Source organism: Phalacrocorax aristotelis, chromosome 3, assembly GCF_949628215.1.
Source record: "Phalacrocorax aristotelis chromosome 3, bGulAri2.1, whole genome shotgun sequence".
Taxonomy (NCBI): Eukaryota; Metazoa; Chordata; class Aves; order Suliformes; family Phalacrocoracidae; genus Phalacrocorax; species Phalacrocorax aristotelis.
This window is the reverse complement of record NC_134278.1, coordinates 48838677-48861371: the sequence shown is the minus strand read 5'-3', so window position 1 is coordinate 48861371 and position 22695 is coordinate 48838677. Positions and strand designations below refer to the sequence as shown.

At 38.2% G+C, this 22695-nt stretch overlaps 1 protein-coding gene across 5 annotated transcripts in view; it reads left to right on the top strand.

The window, feature by feature from the left end:
• Positions 1-1414: 1414 nt before the first annotated feature.
• HACE1 (HECT domain and ankyrin repeat containing E3 ubiquitin protein ligase 1) overlaps positions 1415-22695 on the top strand; it is a 52776-nt gene continuing 31495 nt past the window's right edge. For 3 of the 5 annotated variants that reach the window (XM_075087357.1, XM_075087355.1, XM_075087353.1), the window contains exons 1-10: positions 1415-1641; positions 6200-6254; positions 7478-7567; positions 9356-9460; positions 10760-10835; positions 11083-11214; positions 12393-12475; positions 14868-14964; positions 17427-17528; positions 19957-20063. In XM_075087357.1, coding sequence (XP_074943458.1) covers positions 1566-1641; positions 6200-6254; positions 7478-7567; positions 9356-9460; positions 10760-10835; positions 11083-11214; positions 12393-12475; positions 14868-14964; positions 17427-17528; positions 19957-20063 — 923 coding nt within the window. In that variant the 5' untranslated portion in view covers positions 1415-1565. Of the gene's footprint in view, positions 1642-6199; positions 6255-7477; positions 7636-9355; positions 9461-10759; positions 10836-11082; positions 11215-12392; positions 12476-14867; positions 14965-17426; positions 17529-19956; positions 20064-22695 lie in introns of all 5 variants that reach the window. The other 2 variants (XM_075087358.1, XM_075087356.1) reach the window with 2 other exon arrangements.

Genomic DNA, 22695 nt, shown 5'->3' with positions numbered 1-22695 from the left:
TGGAAGCCAATCCACATCTCTTGATTGTCCTTGTTGTCCTTTCTGAACCTTTTCCAATTCTCAGATCTTTTTTCTCCAATTCATCCTTCCAGGTCAGAGTCATTGGAACATGTTATGCTACTATTTCACTGAAACATTGTACAGAATGAAACACTGAAACCATTACACAGAATCAGATCATGACAGATCCCTGTGGATTCCCACCCACTTCCTTGTATTTGTAAGCAGGCCATTAATAAGAACTTGTTGAGGTATGATTATCCCACCATTTTTACTTTCTTACTTTACAGCATTTTCATGAATCCCATACTTCCCCAGCCAAGGTTACATTAACACCTGAAGCATCATTAAGGCCAAAACACCCGGCACTAAATGCTTCTTCACACTTGATGACATGTATTACCCTGCCAGAAAAAGAAATGAATTGACAGGCTCACTCTGGCATTTGTTTCCTTGTTGACTTCTAGGTATGTACAGTTCTGGCACTTTTTCTGGAATTTAAGTTACAAGGACTTGCCAATAAATGCCAGATTTTCCTCCCCCACACAACCTCCACGTCCTCCATGAATCCATCCACATGTCCTCCATGAATCCATTTCAGCTAGGTCTTGACAAGTCTTAGGAGGGAGTTCATGAGGCACAGCTGACTTGAGAGCACCTAACTGATCTTTCCTTAGTCTGTTCTCAGACTATAACAATTTCTCCTTGGATTCAAGTGCTTTATCTGTTTTGTTGTAGTTGGGTGTAGCAACTGAGACACAAAAAGACTTGACAAATAATTTATGAACATTTGTTCTTTGTTTCTCATGTCTTACTCTATGTATTATTGCTATTATTAAATGCTGCTTCTGCTTTTTAGGTTACAGGTCCTAAATCTTCCTTTTCCCTGTGCTTACTTTGAAGCGCTAGTAAAGTGAACCACACTTTTCATCCCTTGCTATGTGCTTCCCTCTTCATTTTCAGTAACTCCTCAGGTCTTATACTCCAAGAGTTTGACTGGTGAAAACCCACTTACCCCCTGGCCTGGGACTTCTCTGGTGAGCCTGGCTGCAATTTCAGGGCGGGGATTGCAGCAGAGGTCCCCCACCCTGCTCAGGTGCCTTTGCCAGGCACCATTACCTCCTGTGACCCTGGAGAAACCAAGGCCCCGAGACCACACCGGCATGCTACACTCTACACCGGCAGTTTCAAAAGGCAGTATTTGTTGTTGGAATTTTTCTTTTTCTCAAAAACTGTAACAAGCAGATGTTTAAATATCGTTATTCCACAGGTTTTGAAAATTTATGACCTCCATCCCTTTCCTTTTATCCCCTAAGAACAAATCAAACTGAACCAAACGCCGCCAACCCCGCACAGACGCTGCCTAGAGGCGGCGCGCGCCTCCCGCCCCCCGGCTCGGCTCCGCCCCGCGCATGCGCGCAGCGCTCTGGCCGCTGAGCATGTGCAGAGGCCTGGGGGCCGGAGGTGGCCTGGGGAGGCTCCGCGCCGCCGCCGGTGCCATGGGCTGAGGGGTGAGGTGAGGTGGCGGCGGGGGGTGTCCGCGGCTCCGGCTGGGCGCCCCGAGGATGGAGAGAGCCATGGAGCAGCTCAACCGGCTGACGAGGTCCCTACGCCGCGCCCGCACCGTGGAGCTGCCGGACGGTAGGAGAGGGGGGCGGCAGGGCGGTGGTCTGCCCCAGGGCCGCGGCGGCCTCCCCCGGGGCCGCGGCAGCCTTACCGCCCCGGCGCGGACGAGCTGAGGCGAGCCGGGGGCGAGCAGAGCTGAGCCGAGGCGGGGGCCGTGGCGTAGCCCCGCCCGGCGAGGCGACTCGGAGGGATGGAAGTCGGGTCCCTGCCCCCGCCTCCCAGGGGCGTTTTGTTGGTAGCGGGGATGGCAGCCGCGGCAGCGGCCTCCCCCGCCGCTCCGTCCCCCGGTGTCCCGGCGGTGGCTGTCACGGGGCGTGGGGGGCCCCTGCTCGCTGCGCCCGGGCCCGGGTGGTCCACCCTCTTCTTACCCGGTTCTAAATCCTTCCTTAGGTGCGTCGTCGGTGACGCACTAGTGATGGCATATCTTTGGTATTTTGTGTGCTTGTTTTTTATTTTTTCTTGCGTGTGTGTTGTGGGTTTTTTTTTTCCCCTGTAGTGCTGAATTTTGTTTGAAAAGGTGTTGTAAGTCACTGTCACCGGTCACAGCGTAATTTTTTTGGCTCTAAACTGCTTCTCATGGGTGCTAGCCACCCGATATCGGGATGGAGTTGAAAATATATCTTTAGGCTCTTACAGTAAGTAGTTCAGTGTTCCAGCCAGGTCTGGCCTTTGGGAAGACTAACCCTGCAGAAGCTTTTGGATATGCAAAAGTTTCTATTCCTGTGAGTCATGTGCTGTGATTGTGTTTTCTTCAGGGTTTATTTTTACAGTGGAGTCTTTGGCTGCATGTCTGCCAGGTTTATTTTCCAGTGTTGGAGGGAAAGGAGTAACGTCGTCTTTTCTCTATGTGTTCCCTGTTTGGACTTCCTGGCTGCTGCGTATGGACTTCCCCTACAGTGAGCTGCTACACCCTTTCCTTATTGCTGCCCTTCAGCAGTTTCGGTGTCTGCCAGTACAGTTGCTCATAAATTTCACAAAATGACAAGCAACTTTCAGATGGATTTTGCTGCTTCTTGGAAGTTCTTCAGCGGCAGCAGTGAAAACTGATGTAATACTGTTAATGTAAACTCAGACTTAGAAATAGTGTAGTAGTGCCAGGTTAACTAATTGGTGATGGCAATATGAATAATGCTTAGCACAGCCTACGCCAGTTGGAGCTGCTTTAAATTTACTCCAGTACTAGCGTAGGCAAATTCATTCTGAATTTGAGTTTAGCTGTTTTCTTCCTATCCTTGGGCATTATTATCTTACACTTCAGAGGTAATTATGTCTGTGGTAGTGCAAATGCAAGCCTTCTGAGCTCTGGAACAAGTACTTCTCTTGCCCTGTAGTGCAGAAGGAATGTCCTGTGTATCTTCTAAGAATTACCTGAAACAAATCACAGTTGGACTGAAATAAGGAGATAAATGGACTTCAGGCACTGAAGTCTCGAATTACATTCCAAGAAAACCTCCATTCAATGGCCATGTAACTCTGGGTGCATCTTAGCTCATTATGTATCTTCTTTCTTGACCTTGGTGTTCCCTAGGTTCATACAGGCCTGCCCAAACTCTTCTTGAGAAGCAGGTTTGGGTTGTAGTGTTTTGCTCCAAACATGCACTGACAGGATCAGCTTAGAAAATACTGCCACCATTCTAGTATGGCATGTGGTTTGGTGGCTTCATGTGTACTGTGTCCGGTCTCTTGAATTATGATTTCCCCCACTGCCCCCCTACATTGGAATAGCTTTAATTTGAAAGATATATAGTTAACCTCTACATCCTTAAACTAAGATTCATAGTACTCTCTTAGGAAATGGAGATGTATGTTTGAACTTCCTTATGCTGATAGAAGGCACTAAATCCAGGTATTTAACTTCCTTTGTATGTGCTGTAGCCATTAGATTATTATACAGATGGTGCTGACACTTTAAGATTGTGGTCTCTGCCAAATTCAAGCCAATATCTCATGAAATAAAATATTAAGTGTATCTTGGCAGGTCAGGATTCTAGACGATGAATTTTAAGTGGTTTTTTTAAGCAAGCATTAGGGCCTGAGCCCAATACCAGTGAATACCCTGAGCTGACCTTGCCAATAGGAAATAGTATTGTTTTTTTTAATCACTCTTCTGAAGTATCCTTCAACAGGTGTTTTCTGGGCACTTAAGAGCTTGAGACAAATTTCTGGATTCTGCTGTTAAGGCCTAGTCCCTGAAAACTAGGCCTTGCACCCTGGAGTTGTAGGTTTTAGGCCCTTTGTTGTCTCTGACTCTACATTTTGGGTGCCTTTTCTTTTTAGTTATTCATGACTTGAAACACAAGCGAGTTAGATACCAAATAAATTCTGCAAGTGCATGAGGTATATAATGCTTCTTCTCTCGCTGGTGTCATGTAGTTTTACTTTAAGTCAATAGGAGTTTGTTTATTAATAGGGATAACTTCTACCAAAAATAGGTATAAAAGCTCCTTAGTCCCACACCCTTTTGATTCTTTCTGTACAGAAAAGCTCTGGAAAAATCTGCATATGCTCCACAGTGTAGATTCTGTTAATGGAATAGCAAAGGGCTTAGTTTTGTAGCTATATCATAAAAACCTTCTGTGGCCGAGCTATACACACACATTTAACTAGTGTCTTTTTCTAGATTGCTATACTTGCAATATAGCTAAATTTAATTAGGGTCAGTATTGAGCATTTTAGTTAAGTGTGCTGGTATATTTAAAGCTTTTTTTGGGTCTGTTTTAAATAGGGCATGATTATAAGAATATGTAAGGATGCCATGCTCAGTTTTAGTTGGCGCTTCCAAGTTGTTTTTTGTTTCAGTTGGTGAGCTTTACCTTCCTGCCAAGAGATCTGTGGAACAGAGCTCAAGCAAGAGATGTTTTTTTCACTTGTATATACTGGAGGCTAATCATGGATACAATTTTAAAAAGTGATCAAATATTTTCACAATGTATTTCTTTTTTAGCATCTATCTAATTTTATTTCCAGGACTCTCCCTCTGTGTGTCCCCTCCCTCCCAGCCTGCCTCCTCCCCCCAGCACTCAAATTCTAGAGGTGCATGTTGGGGGTGGAGTTACGTGATGCTCAGAGTTCTGCTGTAAGGAACAATCTATAGACAGTTCAAAATTCTGGACTTGGTGATAGTCAGAATTACTCTCTGCAGCTTTGAAACATCATATGGTGTTTTGAGACGTTTGTGTCTCTTCAACCATGCATTCATTGTAAGCAACATTTATAAAAAATCTTTAAAAAATTCAATAACAGAATTAATGTTACTTGAATTTGAATATGACTTATCTCTTTTCAGTGTTCAGAAGTAATAACAGATTAGCATAGCTTCTTTCTTTTGTTAGCTACAGACTGCTTTAAATAGTGGGTAGCAGCACTGTAAAAGAGAAATAATGAGTAGCATAGCTGCAGCATCGTAAGGGCTTCTCTGGCTCTACTTTAATTCTGGATAGTTCTTTGTTTAATATTTGGCAAGTGTTAGCTCACCTATCTAGTGAAAGTAGTGAACATATACGATCATGGTATATAAAAGGTATGAGAAGTGATACTTTTTTTGGCCTGTTTTAATTATTCCTGTTTTGATTGCTTTGTAACTTTGGTATTTGGACCAATTAAGATAATGAGGAAAAAGTTAAAACTAAAAGTTTTATGAGAACAGTCCTATATTTCGATATCCTGGAACCATACACCTGGGTTCTCAGAAAGTGTAGTCCCTGCTGTCGTAAACTGGCATCTGCATGAAGAGTCTGTGGAGATTGTACTCCCAGCAATGGGTAGTTTGCTTCGAGCTAGAAAATATAATTGTTCTACATCAATTAATAACAATTACTATACATTATTATTAATAATTATTACACATCAAAGCCTTTTAAGTTTTGTCATATTCATTCTTTAAAAATATTTTGCTACAGAAAGTCTGGAAGTCTGTAAGTGACCAAACACGCACGTCATACCCATACAGTGTGCAGCAGTAGTACTGACAGAGACTGTATAGCCAAATGTCACTCTGTTCCCACCACTGATGTGGGTCTTGGTGTTCTGGCCTTTTTTCATTGCCTTTAGATGTGGAATATAAAACTAATTAGAAACGAAAATGAAAATTATTGCATTCAGGTATTCAAGTTTAGAGACAAAAAGAAATAATTACGAGTAACTTAGATAAATCACTTTTGCAAACTCATAGGTATCAGGGCTATGGAAGTCACGTTGGAACACCGGAAATTTCCTTTTTTTAAAAAAAGCTGTTTACTTTTTTGTTAATGCACATTTCTTAACACTTTGTAATAATTAACAGAATTGTCAATTTAAAGAAATTGATGCTCCATTGAAAATGCTGTAATTATTACTTGGTAAAAGAAAAAAAGCCACATTGAAATTTCATGTGTTGCAATCCTGTTGATAACCTCTGCTGTCTGAGTATGGTGGCTTTTTCTTTATAATGAAGCTTTAGGTACATATAAACTGTGTAAATAAGAATGATCTGTTGAACAATGGACACTTTAAAAGGTACATAAGTGTTTCTAGATGAATTTATTTTACATAAAAGATTTCTTTATGTTAATGGAGTAATTTAATTTCTTCACAGATAATGAAACTGCGGTCTATACACTAATGCCGATGGTTATGGCTGACCAGCACAGGTGAGAGCTTCTTTAAATTTCCTTTTTCGTCTTTTTAATTTCTTTTTTTTCCTCCTAAGGTCCAAAAAACCCAGCATGTTTGCTGCAGTTGTAGCTGCTAGAGCAATTCCAGGAGTTCTACTGCTGAATTGCTGAGGTAGCTTCTGTAGCTGAAGTTAATCACTGACTGTGTGCATCCCAGCATATTCTTACCTGAGACACTGGTTTTATTTTATGCCATAGACTAGAGCTGGGATTTGTTCTGTTGATGCACGTAGAGAAATTTGCCCTGGGAAACAAAAGCATTTTTCTGTAACTGGGTTGTAGCTCTGTGTGTTTATTGATGGCATAGAAGCTCTTAATCTCATCAGACATTTCTGAAAGACATGGAATAAGGGTTGGACAATGATATTGATACTTCTGTGGTTCCTCAGATGACCAGCTGTTTCTCTTACGCAGTTGCCCTCAAAGTGGTTGGGACCTGGGGGCTGTGTAGTGCCAGCTAAGTGGTGCTACCTTCTGCTGAGTTTTGTAGGCAAGCAGGTAGTAACTCTTACTGAAACTGTAAACTGTTTATCTGATTACGATAGACATTTGTTCCGCTACATAATATCTTGTTGATGTTGTGTGCAAGGGTTTTAAATTCTGTGATCAGCTCATTACTGGAGGTTGAAATTGCCAGTTCACTTGCAGTTTCGCCTGTTTTGAAATGTTTTACCTTAACTAATATTTTATTTTTATTAATTCAGTAGGGCTTGAAGGGTCCTATTTACATTTCTTATCTTATTGGCATATCATGTGTCCTTCTACTTCATCATGATGATTTCACATACCAGTCTTCCTTCTGTACTTTGCCTATGTTTGGGAAAGCTGCTGGATATCTGATTAGGGCATTTGTGTTGAGATAAGAAGGAAAAAGGAGAATTTATTGTTTTTCAAACCAAAGCTATTATATGCTTGTTTTCCATATTTGTAAAGTGATTTGGCTGTCTGGTATAATTCTTACTAGTATACATTTGAAACAGTTGTCCAGTGTCACAGTTCATTTTTTATTTACAAGTAGGAAGTGACAGAGTAAAAGTATTGTTGATATGCAGGTGCTTGAAAGCTGTTGGATCTCTTGTTCAGAAATTAGTTGGAAGGAAAATAAAGAATGATCAAGTAAGAAATAGAGTACTTGTGTGCAAGTTACTTTGCTTGGATATTGTGAGCTATTTTTTAATTAAGATTATATTTGTTTGAAGGTCTGTCTCAGAGCTGCTATCAAATTCAAAATTTGATGTGAATTATGCATTTGGACGTGTGAAGAGAAGTTTGCTTCATATTGCAGCAAAGTAAGACTTACTTGAGTCCAGTCCAGAAGTTAACAATGAAAGTATTACCACAAATCTAAGGCACCAATGTAAGCTGGAAAACTCTGTAGTATCAGTTAACATTTTGTTTTTACACTTTTTTCGTATTTTGTTTGTTCTTTTAGCAATGTGCCTGCCTTATTGAGAGGACAGGTTTTACGCATGGTATCAACTGGCTTTCCAAATTCTAGTGAAGGAAGCTTTGTAGATACTGTTTTTACTTTTCTGTGAAATCTCAGTCTGTGAAGAAATGTAGCCACTTCTTGTATCCTGTATAGCTGTGTTACTCTTGCCTTTTTAGATTTAGAAAAACCGTGTCTGCAGGTGCTGTTTGTTTTTTGAAGTATTCTAAAACAGTGGGAAGTGCTTCGATGTTCTTCGAGAAGCAGCTGCTCCAAAGTACTACATGTGACCATAACTGAAGGGGATATAATTTGGCTGCTCACTTACAATAAATTTTTGCAACCTGGATAAAGGACTTTAGGTCACACATTTTAAATTTGCACTTGATTATTTAATATTTTATGTAGCTCTTCAATGGGGATAAATCTATATTGCCAAGAAACAGACGGATTAACATAACCTTAATAGAAATGAACCAGATAGTTTTTGAAATGGCCTTTCAGGAAACTAAACTTTAAAATAATGAATGAATGTTCCCTATATGGGTCTCATTTTAAATATCTTGAAAGTTCTTACATTTAAACTGTTAAAAAGTAAAAATAATAAATAGCAGTAGTATTGCATATAAATAGCAGGTATTTGGGCACAATAAAGGTAGAAGTTCTGCTTTCCAGCAGACTGTTTCTAGCAGTTCTGTTTTCTAGCAGGCTCAGAGATAATTCTGAGACTTACCTCAGAATTATACGCTGCTTATATAAAATTTACTTAAAGTACTTAAAGAAAAAAATGCAAGCAAACTTTTATCATACATCTTAGAAGTATCTTTGAAAAGGTGTATTTATTGATCATAAAACCCAAGAAATTGTGTTACACTTAGTTTCTGGATTCTCTGTTATCTTGGCTATTGTGTCATTAAGAGGTTGTCAACATGCTGGTTTTGCAACTTATTGTACAGCTGATCTTAAGTTTATTTGGACTTCATGTAGCAGTTCTGTCATTGGGAAGACTGTCGTGATGGATACAAAACCACTATATCTTTATCCTCTCAGTCAGCTCCTCCTCTTGAAGAGTTCAGGAGTAAGATAAACATACAATGCAAAGTTTTTGTTCTTGGTGTCATTGATTATCCTGGAGAGCTGCAATATTATGAAAAGTAAAAGGAAGTTACAGATTCAAAACAAATAGCAAAGAAACGTTTGTATGAGTTTTAGAATTTTTCTGATATTTAAACCCTTAAATATAACTTCCAGACACTGAAGTGTAACAAAAAAAGATATTGGAATTGTCATTTAATGGAAAATTCAGTGAATAGATTAAAGATGAGGAAGGTGAGAGGAAATAGTAAGCAAAACGTTTTAAACAATTGGCAGTCTTAAAGATAAGCTGTTGGGTTTTAAAGTCACTAAAATAGCATAGAAGGCTAATGCCTATTTATTAGTACAAGTTATGATCAGTCGGTTCTCACTGCATTTAAGTCTTTCCTTTAGCTTTGTGTATCTTGAACTATGAGGGTGTAAAAACGGTTTTGTGTTAAGATTTCCTACTGAATGTAATACGTACATACTATTGCTGTTGTCTTTATGTCGATATAGATTTGGTTTGTAAATACTGTTGTTACAGTTTTTCCCTTCCTTATTTTGTTCTTAGCTGTGGATCAGTTGAATGCCTTGTTCTATTATTAAAAAAAGGGGCAAATCCAAACTATCAGGACATTTCAGGATGCACGCCTCTCCATTTAGCAGCAAGGAATGGGTAAGAAAAATTTTAAAAATTCATAAAGGTTTTGTGCACAGTGCACTTGAGCTGACATGTTCTGTAATATTTTTGCATAGTTCAAACAAAATACTTTTCCACTTCTGAAAATAGGGATGGCATGCTTAGAGAGAATGTGGAGATTAAAATCCGTACTTTGAATATTCACAAAATAAGTTCATATAAATAGGCAATTATGTCTGAAGTAGCAATTTCAGTGCTGGTCATTTTAGTGTTTTCTGTTAAGCAGCAGCTTAATGATTCTTACAACAGTGATCGAACAAGAGACACATTCGCCTTCCAGTTAGCCGAGTAAGAACAGATTCTGAAGAGAACACTAGAGGGTTTGAAAGGGTTCAGAGACTTTTGATTTTTCTCAGATAGTGTCTCCAAGGAGATTTTTATTATGAGGGAAGGAATACAAAGTTTGCCCGCTCAATACTGGGGAACCCCAGAATGGTGAAGCAAGCACCTTTTTAAGATCTTTTTTCTTGAATTGTAGTGTGTGGAAACACACAGCTGATAATGGTAACGTTGTCTTTTTAGAGCATGTATGTCTTACAGTAACTGAATTGTATCATGGCTGGTACTTCAGATGAGGAGGAGGTAGTGTTTACTGGCTTCTAGGTATGTGGGAGGAGTATCTGTAGGAGAAGGAAGCAGTCAAGTGGTACACGATGAAATGCAGAAATGTACACAGGCGACAGTTATGTGGAAAGGAGGCATGAATAAGGTAGAAGAGATACCAAATAAAAAAGAAAAGTAGAAATAAACTTTGAAGGGTAAAGTGCTTACAGCATTAAAAGACCAAACAAAACATGAAATAGGAAAAACACCCCTTGTCAAAGACTTACATGGTGTTACAGTGAGTGTCTCATTAAATAATGATCTAGTGGTGTACTGTAAATGTGTTCACTGAAGTGTACAGACTATGATGAACTTCATGGATTTCATTAGCTGAACTCTAGCTTCTTGTCTTGAGAGTGTAGTTCATGCTGAGCTAAAGCTGTTAGTATTGGTTAAGTACTTCTACACTTTGCACAGAACCGTTCAGCTGCACAACTGTGTTTTTAGTCCCGTGCTGTCACATGCTATGCTTGCACTGTATGCGTGCGTCTCTGGTGCTATTGATGATCACTTCTCTTTTTCACATGCACCGTGCCATACTCCTTATAAAGTAGAACTACCTGCTGTGGTTTGTACAATGATGAATTAGAGTAAGTGGAGCTCTGAGAAGATACTTGGTCTTTGTAAATTATTTTCCCTGGCTGCGTTTTAATGTGTTCCTCTTGTTTATAGCCAGAAGAAATGTATGAGCAAGCTGCTGGAATACAGTGCAGATGTCAACATTTGTAATAATGAAGGCTTGACTGCAGTAAGTGCTATCTATTCTCATGTTGGTCTTAAAATAAAGGAAGAATTTGAAAATTCTCATTTCTTAAGCTTCTGCCACGTGTCCAGTGCCCTTAAGAATCAAAAGATGTGATCAAAGTACCTAAGCATATGGCAGTGGTGTTCAAAGCTTCTCTTTGTGAAAATGTTGACAATAGGACAGTCAGGTTTAAAGTCGTACTTATGAAATACTTATTGCTAAAGGAAACGTATCATCATTTTGTACTTAGATTCACTGGTTGGCTGTTAATGGACGAACAGAATTGCTTCATGATCTTGTTCAGCACGTCAGTAATGTAGATGTTGAAGATGCAATGGGACAGACAGCCCTTCATGTAGCTTGTCAAAATGGACACAAGACAGTAAGTTTCTAAATTTTATTAACACATAGGATTTGTGAAGAATTGGGTAATGCCTCAGTGTTGTCATGTGTGGTTTTTTATAAACTTCAGGCTAATCGTGCACATAATGGTTAGAAGTGTGAAGAACTCTATTGTTTGTCTTGGTATTGACTGCAGACACTTCCATGGGAACAACTAATTTATTCTTGTGCAAATGATTGATCTTGGTGTTTGTGGGAGTTTAAGTGACTTCTGTATACTATTCAGCTGTCTTGTAGTATGATTATTGCCTTGTTGATGGCAGATTTTGATGTAGTGTTAAAGTAAGGAAGAACATGTTCAAATGTTTTTAGAATGTGTTTGAATCATAATTGTACCAGTGATTATGTGCTTTTGAAATCTGAAAAGTTCTTAATTTACTGTTGATAAAAACTGAACACAGAGTTGGGTCACTTGGGTATTTCACATTGGAAGTAAGCAAGTTCACATAGACTCTTCCTTTATTGATCTGTGTGAATAGTTCTTTAGATCTGGCTTTGCATTAGGGCTGATTATTTGCTCTCAGGGTACATGGCTGTAATACACCTCAAGTAAAGCACCCAGACATGTAGAGCAGTGATCTTGAATTATACAGATTGTCTCCAAGACTATTTACTGTTAAAAAAAAAATATTACTGTCTTTATACCTGGATCCTTTCTGTTGTCATTGTCAGAGCTCAACTTTGGAAGACCAAATTATGAGAAACTGTTATCTCTAGACTTATCTCCTTTATGTGACTGGAATATAGCAGAAGTTGTTTGACCATCTGCTTGATGTTTTCATATTTTAGAATTTGCTTACTTATTTCTTCTACTCTAGTGTGTGTTTAAAACTTCAGCTTGTAATAAGGCTGTTTATGGCTGTCAGTAGCTTAAGGTTTACTTCTCCAAAGTGTCGTTTTCCTTTTTAAATGGCTTGTAGTTCCAGGGGTCTTTGGAATTAGCTGAATTTCAATAAAAGGCATTGTTAGTAAAATGGGAAGTTCAAAGGAAGCTTTATGAGCTCTGACAGCCATGATTTTCCATATAGTGTTTAAGAATTTTGGTTTTGAGACCATTACTGAAAATTAAATCCTTCAGTGTCACTAGACACTAGATTGCTGCAAGCCAATAGAATATTCTGTTGCTCTTTTTCTAATGCTGGTATTCTTCTGTTCTAGACGGTGCAGTGTTTGCTGGACAGCGGTGCAGATATAAACAGGCCAAATGTGTCAGGGGCAACTCCGCTCTATTTTGCTTGCAGGTATATATTTGTAACTTTGAATACTGTGCTAAAAGTGAAATTGATTTTTTTTTAATGCTTCTGTAATAAAAATGATTAGAAAGCACAGAATTTAGGAAGCATAAAAGCTGACTGGTATTTAATCTTGCCTCATGTTTGAATGTAGTTTGGTGACTCATCTAAATACTTATCTTAGTACTGCAGGCTTATATACCTCTTTCTAGCAGACATGTTAAACATAGCTGTGAATGTGCTAGTATGAGTCAAATAATGACTGCTGAACTTTTTTCTGAAAATGAGATCTCCCAACTTAAATTATTTTGAGTAAACTGAAAAGGCAAGTTTGACTATCCTTTAATGTACATTATGGTATTACAGTGTACATGAAATGTGCATACATGTCTTGAAGTTGCAATGTTGAATTGTAATTATATTGTTGCTTTGATCAGTCCTGTTTTCTTAAGTTTTATTTTAAAACTAATCACTTGTTTTCATTGGAGCATTCTGCTATCTGGCAGAACACTTACAATTTTATAATCCCTGTGTTTTGGTTACAGGTTAAATAGTTCACCTATGATAAAATGTTAATATAAACAAAAGGAGAAATGGACTGACCTGGTGGCCTGCCAAGAGTTATGTTGTGGGAGCCCTGGTCTCTGGAGCTAGTATATGCTGACTTCTTGGCAGATGAGAAGAAGGGAAGTGGAGAATAAATAGCTGCTAGCTAATTGAGTGCGTTGATGCTTGATTTATGGACTGGTATTGGCATCCACTTTAAAAGAAGCAAGCAACTTGTCTTGGTGGTTTCCCATGAGAAGGGAATGTGTTGCAAGTGCTGTGGTGATGTTCCTTTAGAAATGAAAAATTGGAGCGGCTGGCAGGGTAGAATGAACAGGGTGTGTAGTGGAAGTCAATGTCTCCTTGTTGGAAGTGCCAGCTGGTGGTGCTGCCACTCAGGAAGAAAGATTATAGGTCCTTGATGACAGGGTAGCAGCGGCTTGTGATGGCTGGAGAAAGGGTATTGGTGCTCAAAGTCTGACTCTGAAACCCCCATTTTTTCAAGGTGTTGGGTTGTGCATTTAGTCTAGAGAACTACAATGAAGAGATGCTGTAAGTAGGCCATTAGTTTTAGCTCCTTTTTGAGAACTGGTAGCTGACTCTGTTTGCACTGGGGCAAAGTCAGGTATGTTAGTTAACTTGCTAGTTTCCTGGGCTGGAAGGACATGAGTGAGGAGAACTCAGCTGGGAACTATTGAGACCAGTGAAGCTACCTCTTGCCCTTCAGCTGTTAATTGTCACTTTTTCTGTGCCCTTCCTGAACTGTTAGTGCAGGCAGCCTTGGTGTGTTCCAGGACAGCAAATATTCATACATTCGTGTAAAGGGTGCACTGCAAACTAGCTTGTGATTTAAACTTCACTGAAAAACTTGTATCGGTAACCTTAATTGCCTTGTCTTTTGTATCAGTCTTTCATTTCACCCTTTATAGATACTTCTGTATTATGTTTGACACTGTATGCACTAAATATTGGTGAAGGCAATAGTCACTAGTTTTCAGTGTGTTTTTAATGAAGTCAACATCTAATCACTGGTACCCAATTTCTAATTTTCTTCAGAAGAAAGGGTTTTGGAAAGTGTATGCTGTAGATGTTGAGGGATGTAAATAATCTTCGGTCTTACTTTTTTCTAGGCAATGATGGCATGTTGGAATAGTTGTTTGAAATTCTCAACTCAAGGAAACATATGTGTCCTATACAACCCATAAATAGATGAATGAGACTGAAATAGACTCTGAATGGAAAAGTAAAACTAATTGCTCTTAGCATTTAAAGGCTAGGCAAAACATTCACATGTATTGGCTAAAAGAAATTAGAGCCAAGAGTGATGTATTGAACTCTTGTGCAAAAAGTTTTATCAATAAAAAAAAAAAAATCTTAGTAATGTTTTACTGATGGTTAAAGCACAATTAGACTATTTCTTTATCCCAAATCTGGCAGGAGTGAGCAAAGAACTCAGTGAAGAAAACTTTCAAGTAAATTAGGTTGTGAATTGAGGAAGAGCTCTATTTTTTGCAGGAAATGCAGCTCATACGTATATACGATGCTATGCTAAGATTAATCGTTTCTGAATGATGAGGGTGACTCTGGCTTGATAAATGGGTCATACCTAATTTTGCACTGTGCTTCTGCAGTGGTCTTGAAAGGTGGTAGAAGAACATACGTGGCATTATCTTCCATTCTGTGTTTCTGCTTAGTTTCATACCATAACTATTTGTGTTTCTGCTTGCTTTCATACCACAGCTACTGTTTTCTCCTAGCTTATATTGCTTTTGTTTGTTAGATGCAATAAAGTCAGATTTATCACTCATAGCTAAGTATAAGTGCTGTATTAACTCTCTTCTCTTCCCTTGAATAGCCATGGTCAGAGAGACACTGCACAAATTCTTTTGATGAGAGGAGCCAAATATTTACCAGACAAAAACGGTATTACTCCACTGGATCTGTGTGTACAGGTATTGAGTTAGCAACACTCTTTTTTTCTATGAACTTCTATCACTTACTACAGTGTGACCTGATCAGTGTCATCTTTTTAAAGCCTATATTAGATGGTAGTGTTTTAGTGAAACAGAAATGCAAAAATAATTTTTTGCAATTAAATTGATCCTACAGGCAGGTTCCCAATTTGTACTGTTTGCAAAGGTCTTTAATGTCTTTAAAGACTTTAAGATTGGAGCTCATGAGAAACAAAGAGTTTGCAGGACTCCATTTGGCTAGAAATTTTGGGAAACCTTGGTATATTGGTAATAGACTCTGTTTAGGTGCTTAACTGTTAACAGGTAAGAGGTAAGGGCATGCAGAGGAGTGACTTTTTTTCAAATCAAGTAATAGATTTTCTTTTCTCTTGAAGAGATATTACTAATAAAAACAAGCAAAACTTACACGGTGCTGACTCTCACTTTTTCAAAGGTACTCCAAATACTATATCTGGATGAGGAACAAAAGTCTTAAGCATTTTCAACTACTGTGCAAAACTGAGTCTTTCTTGTTTGATACCAGATACTCTTTGTTCTGCTTGCTAGGGTGTCTTTTCTTTATTTGTGAACACTTACACATTTTTCTGTAGGATCAGGTTAAGGTCAGTGTGTAAATAACACATAATGAATGGAAGCTTTTAAGCTTTTGCTAGTAATCAGCAGATTAGAAAACTGGAAGCTAAAAAAAAATGACTGCCCCTAGTGGACATCACACTGTCTTGGTGTATGTCATTAGTTTGGCAGGATAAAGTTGAAATGTTCAAATCTTTTGCTGTACTAGCAGATTATTTTAATCTCAAGTTATTTAATTTTTGAATATTTCTCATGTGCCTAAGACCTGTAGTTGAAGTATGTGTGTATATGGTAGAGAATGCTGTCTCCAATACCCATGGGATATTTTTTGAATGTTTAATTTTGAAAAATTTATTTCATAGGCTATCTGTGGAAGGTCTTGATCAAGTTAGGTTATTTACAGCATTTCATTTTGTATATAAGAAATCTTAAGTCCTCAGCTCCGGTTGCTTGGAAGTGTCAGATCACTATACTGTCTCACTACTGACTCAACTGTGAAGCTCAGAGTTAATTTTTTTCTTTATTATGGCAAAATGACTTATCATTACCATAAAACTGCTTGAAGTCTAGTCAATTTTGAGGCTTTCTGCCGCCACAGACTTGTAAGTATGCCAGTGTGTACTTAATGGTACTGTTCTTAGTTTTTATGATTAGTGTTTCAAATGTCTGCTTCAGTCCTCAGTTTTACAATCCCTAGGGCACCACTTTATACATCAAAATTCTGTGAACTTTTTTAGGTGCGAGTAGTGACACCTAGTGTTTGCTGTTTGCGACATGATCTTGCTGTGTTCGAGATCATCTAGTTTACAAGTTCATGATACTAAGTACAAAAGGAGAAAACAATATTTTCTTTCCTTTTACATCAAGGGTTTTCTTTATTCTTTGCCTACAGGTTTGCTTTTTAGAGCAGATACATGTTTTTAGAAGACTGTAATTCATATACTTCTTGCCAACATGGTATTACCTTGATTTTGGCGAGCTGACTTTCATTAACTCTTGCTGATTCTAGGTGGTTTTAATTTTAATACTAAATTTCTTGGCACCAGGAACAACTAAACGAGTCTGTTTAATGAACCTGTTATCACTGAAGCAAGTTATAAACTGTCATGCAAAGAGAAGGAGCCTCCTTAATATGTTACATGGTCATCTTTCCAGTGTAGAATTTGATGTGTACTTAGGTGTTAGGTGCCTGCTTAAAAATGCAACTGTGTTAAATAAGAATTGATACAATTCTTATTATTCTTATTGATACAAATAAACTGCAAATTCAAGTTCTGTTCTTTCAGAAAACATTTATCTTAAAAGGTTATGAAGTTAGTTTGAGCTGTTGACCAAAGGCACAAGTGGAATGGTACTTGTGTATTGACTTTAAAGTTAAATAACCCTTTCATGGGTTTATCTATTTCTTTTAACAAGTCAGATTTGTGCCTTATGAACTTTTAGGGAAATGCTTGTTTTGAAGGATTAGATTCTGGGTGTAATTAGGTAGATGCATGTCAAACATCAGCAATGGGAAGAGAAGCTAAATAATGCACTGTGTTTAATCTTTAGTAAATTGTTAGTTGAAGTGTTGTTCAAATATAACTTTGTTTTTCTAACTAGGAAAGTGTTTTGAAAAACAGAAGAAAGGGAGCGGATATATGAGCCGATGTACTGAAAGAATTTGATTCCATCTTCTTCCAAAAGTTTTGTGATATCTACCTTTGATGCATTATTGAATTTCAGTTTATTTTAGGAGTGGATTTCTCCATTCAGCATTTAAAAAAAAATTATTGTAATCCTCAGTAGGTTTTAATGCCTGTAGTAGTTTAAACCTCAATTCTAATGTTTCTTTTAAATAAAATGGTTTTTGAACTTTCGTTTTTTAGGGTGGTTATGGAGAGACTTGTGAAGTCTTAATACAATACCATCCTCGACTTTTCCAGACAATAATTCAAATGACACAGAATGAAGATCTACGGGAAAACATGGTAATACAGTATTATGTGTTTTATAGTTAACCATCTGTCTGTATCATGGAGATATGATTGCTTAATATGAGTGTCCTGATAAGAAGACACTACAAGCAGTTGACTGTCAGTGCCACAGTAGTTGACCACTATGTACTTCTCTTTTCCCCGTGGAAAATGTACAGTCTTCACATGGTTTTAAACATAAGAATTTGGTATTAAATGTGGGATCCATTTTATTTTAGTGTTCTAACTGCGTATTTGGCAAAGTGATCTAGACAGTGTAAGAGCTGAAAGAACAGACTTGCTACAAGCTTCAATACAAAGGGGTTGGTAGAGCATTCTATATATACAATTACTTTGTGTAATGGGGCCTATTTTCCTTCATTTAGTGGTTATCTGCAGATATCCATTCTAGGATGTGTCTTGAGGCTTGAATCATCTAGAATGAGCTTGAACATCTGGAGTATGAGCGCTTATCTGTATGAAGTTGCCTTCTACAATCAGAGTATAAAAGATTGCAGCTGCAATTTCATTTGGTTATTATTGCTGTAGATGAAACTATTCTGTTCCTTTTCAGTGGTTCTTCTATACTTTATTACTTTTATTATTGTGGGATAGTGCAATGTAAAGCAAAGAAAAAGCAAGGAAAAGAATTTTTTCTTGATTGTGTAGGGGGAAGGAAAGGGTTCTTTTTTCCCCTTCCAAATCTAGCTAGCTGTGGATTTTTAATATATTGTTTGCTTGAAAATAACTTCAAATAATCTTACAGACTGTAAATTAAAAAAAAAGGTTTAGTAAAGTACTGGCTGTCACTTCACTGAACTTGGTGTGCTATATCTTTGAAGTTTTTATTGCTTGTAATCCCATTACTTTCCGTTACAAGACTGAGGATTTGTAAGTCTATATAGAAACAGTGTTTAAATTTCTGAGGCAGGGTTGAGTTTACAAAATAAAACAACAGAGATGAGAATTCTCAAAGTGTGAGTTGGAAGCGTGGGGAGATGATTTAGACAATTTAAAATAAAAGAGAAGGTGAAAACTAAAACCATGGAACAAAAAAGACATCCTACAGAAAGGTAAATGGCAAAGCATGTTATCATATATTGTAGAAGTGAAGACAGTAAGCAAGAAAAATGAATGTTTCATATATCTGAGTAACGGTGGACGTGTGTGCAAAACCAAGATCTAAATGAGAGGGTATGTGAAATATATTAGATAGCACACAGTATATTTATGCATCATTGCCAAAATGGAAGCATATTTTAAGTGTGGTTTTCTATGGTCAAGTCTGAGCTGTTCTGACCAAAGTTTTGTATAATGACCAGTTCATACTATCTGAAAGTGATGACATGAAGAGGCTGGATGTATGTTAGAAGTCACGACTCATATTTTAAATGTTCTTGACAAACTGGAAAAATTATCAACAGACTGCAGGGAGAAGGATATTCCCGTAGCCATTTGTAGCTAGAGGTTCATCTGAACCTTGAGAAAAACTTTCACATGGTCAAGGACAGTGAAGTATTAGAAGAGATCAGTTGGTGAAGCAGCTGGACTTCCAGGGTAGAAGACTTCTGAAACCCAGGCGGGCAAATTGGGTAAGCCAGTTTGGTTTGTAGATACAAGTGCCTTGGGGCAGAGTGTTGGACTGGATGACTTTTGTGAGATTCCTTTTCACTCCACCTTTCTGCAGGAGAAGGTGAGAAGAATTACTGAACTTTCTGAAAATGCAAGAAGGGAGTACATGAGGATACAATAGGAATGCATGAGGAGCAATGCCACTGAGGAGTTAGTTTATCTGCAAAAAAAAATGTCTAGGCTAGAGAAAAGTGTTGAACAAAGGACTTTGAGACAGGGCATTTGCAACATCTAGTCTTTGTGAGCCAAGTGATGGTACTGGCAAGAAAAAGGAGAATTTTGAGAAAAGTGCAATCATAACAATTATTGATTAGCATGGTATGTATGACCTCTTGTCCAAGGAAGGACATTCAGTATCTTGAGCAAAAATGAACCTTGAATCCTACAGTTTGCTCTCACTACCTTCATTTACACTGTGTCATAAACTGAGGAGTGAACTGGGGAGACAGGTAAATTATGAATTATGAAACTCAAAATATGCTCTTACCTTTCAGAAGTTGAAAGTGTATCCCACTAATTTTTCAAATGAAAATAAGTTGTTCTTATGAATTAATAGTACATGCTTAAGCATTCAGCGTTCATAGCATTCTATATTATATACCCTGTAGTACCTACACTGACACTAGAATGTGTACCTTTTCAGCAATCTTTAAATTATAATGAGACGTTAACTGAGGTTAGATTAGACATTGGACAGTATAGATGTACATTGAAGTTGCTAGATATTAATGCTTGGGTGATAATGTTATAAATTAAATATTGATCTGATGCTCCATGACACTATGCAATTTCTTTTCTTTTAATGTATTAGTTGCGGCAAGTTCTGGAACACTTGTCTCAGCAGAGCGAAAGCCAGTATCTTAAAATCCTAACAAGTCTTGCTGAAGTTGCAACAACAAATGGTCACAAACTGCTTAGGTAAGTGTGAGAGGATCATAACTAGGTTGATAAGCTACCTGGTAGTTAGTGCCACTTAGTATTAATAATCTAAACTATCTGATGCTGGACACATGCTGGAGTAGATGGATCTCAAGTCTGATTCTGTTTGACAATGTCTGTTTAGATCACTGTCTTCATGAGGACTTCAGGAGAGAAAGCTGTTGTCCTTGTATAGCTTCTGGTGTCTGGAAGCTTGAGTTGCAGAGAAGTGTGGTTTTTGTTTTGTTAGTTTGACTATGTCAGTTCTAGGAAGGGAAGCTTTTTAGCCACCTATGAATCATTCCTTCCCCCCTCCCTTTTTTCTTCTCTTCCACATCTTTACTTTTCTGCACACTTTCTTAGTATGTTTGAAGAGTTTTGTTACTTCAGACACTTGTCTCACGTTTGCTGGCTCTGTTTGCCTTCCATGGCTGCTAATATATATGAGGCAAAAATTTCATCTACCATTGTGCTGTCTCAGCAGTGCAAGAAACGGTTACTTGGGGAAGCACATAAAACAGGCAAGCGTATTATTCCAGTATGCTTTCCCAGTTTTTGTGGCACCTGTTTGAGGGAGTTCACGCCAAACACCTCATCTGTTACCTGTTGGTACACCAGTAACATTTTACTGTTTTCAAATGCTAGTAGGATTTGCTCTAACCTTTGTGCTTTACTAGAAGCTAAGAAAATCTTTGAAAGAGGTCAAGAGCCTGAAAGCAGGTGTGAAAGTTACTTACTAACATGCTCTGGATGTTTTTTTGGAAAATAGTGGTTTAAGAGTGTTCTGTAACATATGCCTTTCAGCATACGTTCTAGAGGAGTAAGACTTTGAATGCTTCTTTTCAGTTGAGGCCCAGGTGCGAGGAGCCCATCAGTTAGATGGAGACTAAACAATACATTCTTAGTTCTAGGTGCTCTTATGGTTTTTCTTTCCCATCAGTCATGCTAAATGTGGATGGAGCTTGTAGATAGCAGGTGAGAACTCCTAGACAATGCTAGGAAATTAATGATACCATTAATCACAGTCTTGTTCTGATGGGTGTTTGCCTCTGAATGAGCATAAAAGACTTAAAACCCTCAAATGTTTGGGGTTAAAGTTCATGGACATATTAATGACATCTTGTTGCTGCAAAAGTAACTTTTTGAACTGTAGCTGTTGTTGGGCTTCAGGGTGTAATGAGCTTAACTTGTAACATTCCTTTTGTCTCCAGATGTCATTAGAGCCAATAGATCTCTTAGAAGTAAACTGTGATAAAGTGTAAAACCTTTCTGCAGGAAAGGGTTTCAAACTTGCTTTGTATGGGGACATTATCAGAGGTCATGGTAGCTGGATTGGATCATATGAGGCAGTATTTGTTTCTATTTCGTTATCTTCAGAGATAAACTGATTGTGTGTTTATATTTGATTTATTACTGTTATTGCTCCTCTGTATTGAGCAATGATCCCTCAGTATGGCTGTAGAAATCGTATCTGTGTGCCCCTACTGTCTCTGAATTTGAGCCAGTATGTAGTCCTGTACTGCTGCATGTGGACTGACTAGCAGAGGCTGAAGACAAGTTGGAAGCTTTGAACTGGGATGGATGAGCAGGCATTTCCAGAGATGCCTGTACTTCAGTACACAGGGTGTCCTGTGGACTGTTACTGGCCCACTTCCCTTTGGTACTTTGTAATATGTCACAAGAATTATTTTCTTTTCCTATTACAAGATGCAGTTTCACAAAAACTGTGTCTCTGCCCTCTCCAATTCTGTTCTGTCAGAGGCTTCAATCTCTACTTCAACTAAGTATTTCTTAGTTGCTTTATTATTAACAAGGATGAAGGTAGCACTTGGTGAATATACACCCTCTGATCTTGTGTCTCTTTCCTTTCTCTCTTCCTTCCAACAAATAGTATGTAAAATGTACTCTGTACATGAAAACTTCCAGTTATGATAGTCTTGCATGGCTGAACTAGTATCATCACTGTTAGTTTCCTAGGTGACAACCCACAGCCCATTGCTGTTGGGTGGGTTTGTTGCTTAGTGAAAAAGTGTCTAAAGTTGTTTTTCGTAATGCTTCTAGCAGGTAGCTAGGAATGCCACCAAGCTTCTACCTGAGGACTTGAATACTAACAAGGAGCCTATTCAGTTAGTATTACCTCCATCGTGTATTTCCTCTTTTCAAGAAGTAATTGCAGTATGACATAATTTGGTCTTGCTGGTACAGTTTGGGCCTAGCTGAATGTTTACAAACGTGCTAGTAAAAGCTTCATCTAACTATTAAAAGCACTTTAGGGTTTTCCTGTATATGTGGGTCCTCTTCCTGGAGACAGGAGACTTAAACTGAAGTTTCACCAGGAAAACAATGCTGAGGGATGATAAACCTCAATCAAAATGTTATTTTTTCAATAGTTAAGTTAGTGTCTTGGGTTAGCTTCTTGTATTCCTAGATTCCTTTTGTACATAAGCAAGGATTTTACACATGCTAATCTGTGGCTGTGGCCAGAGCTTCTGGTAATATAATTACAGCCTGCTAGTCAAGGGATTTTCTTTACCTGGTTAAAAACTTAGCATTCCTACTGTTGCACTACTTACTCTTTGTGTTACTTTCTTATCTTGATTTATTGAAGACTTCACTGTTTAAAGTCTAGATT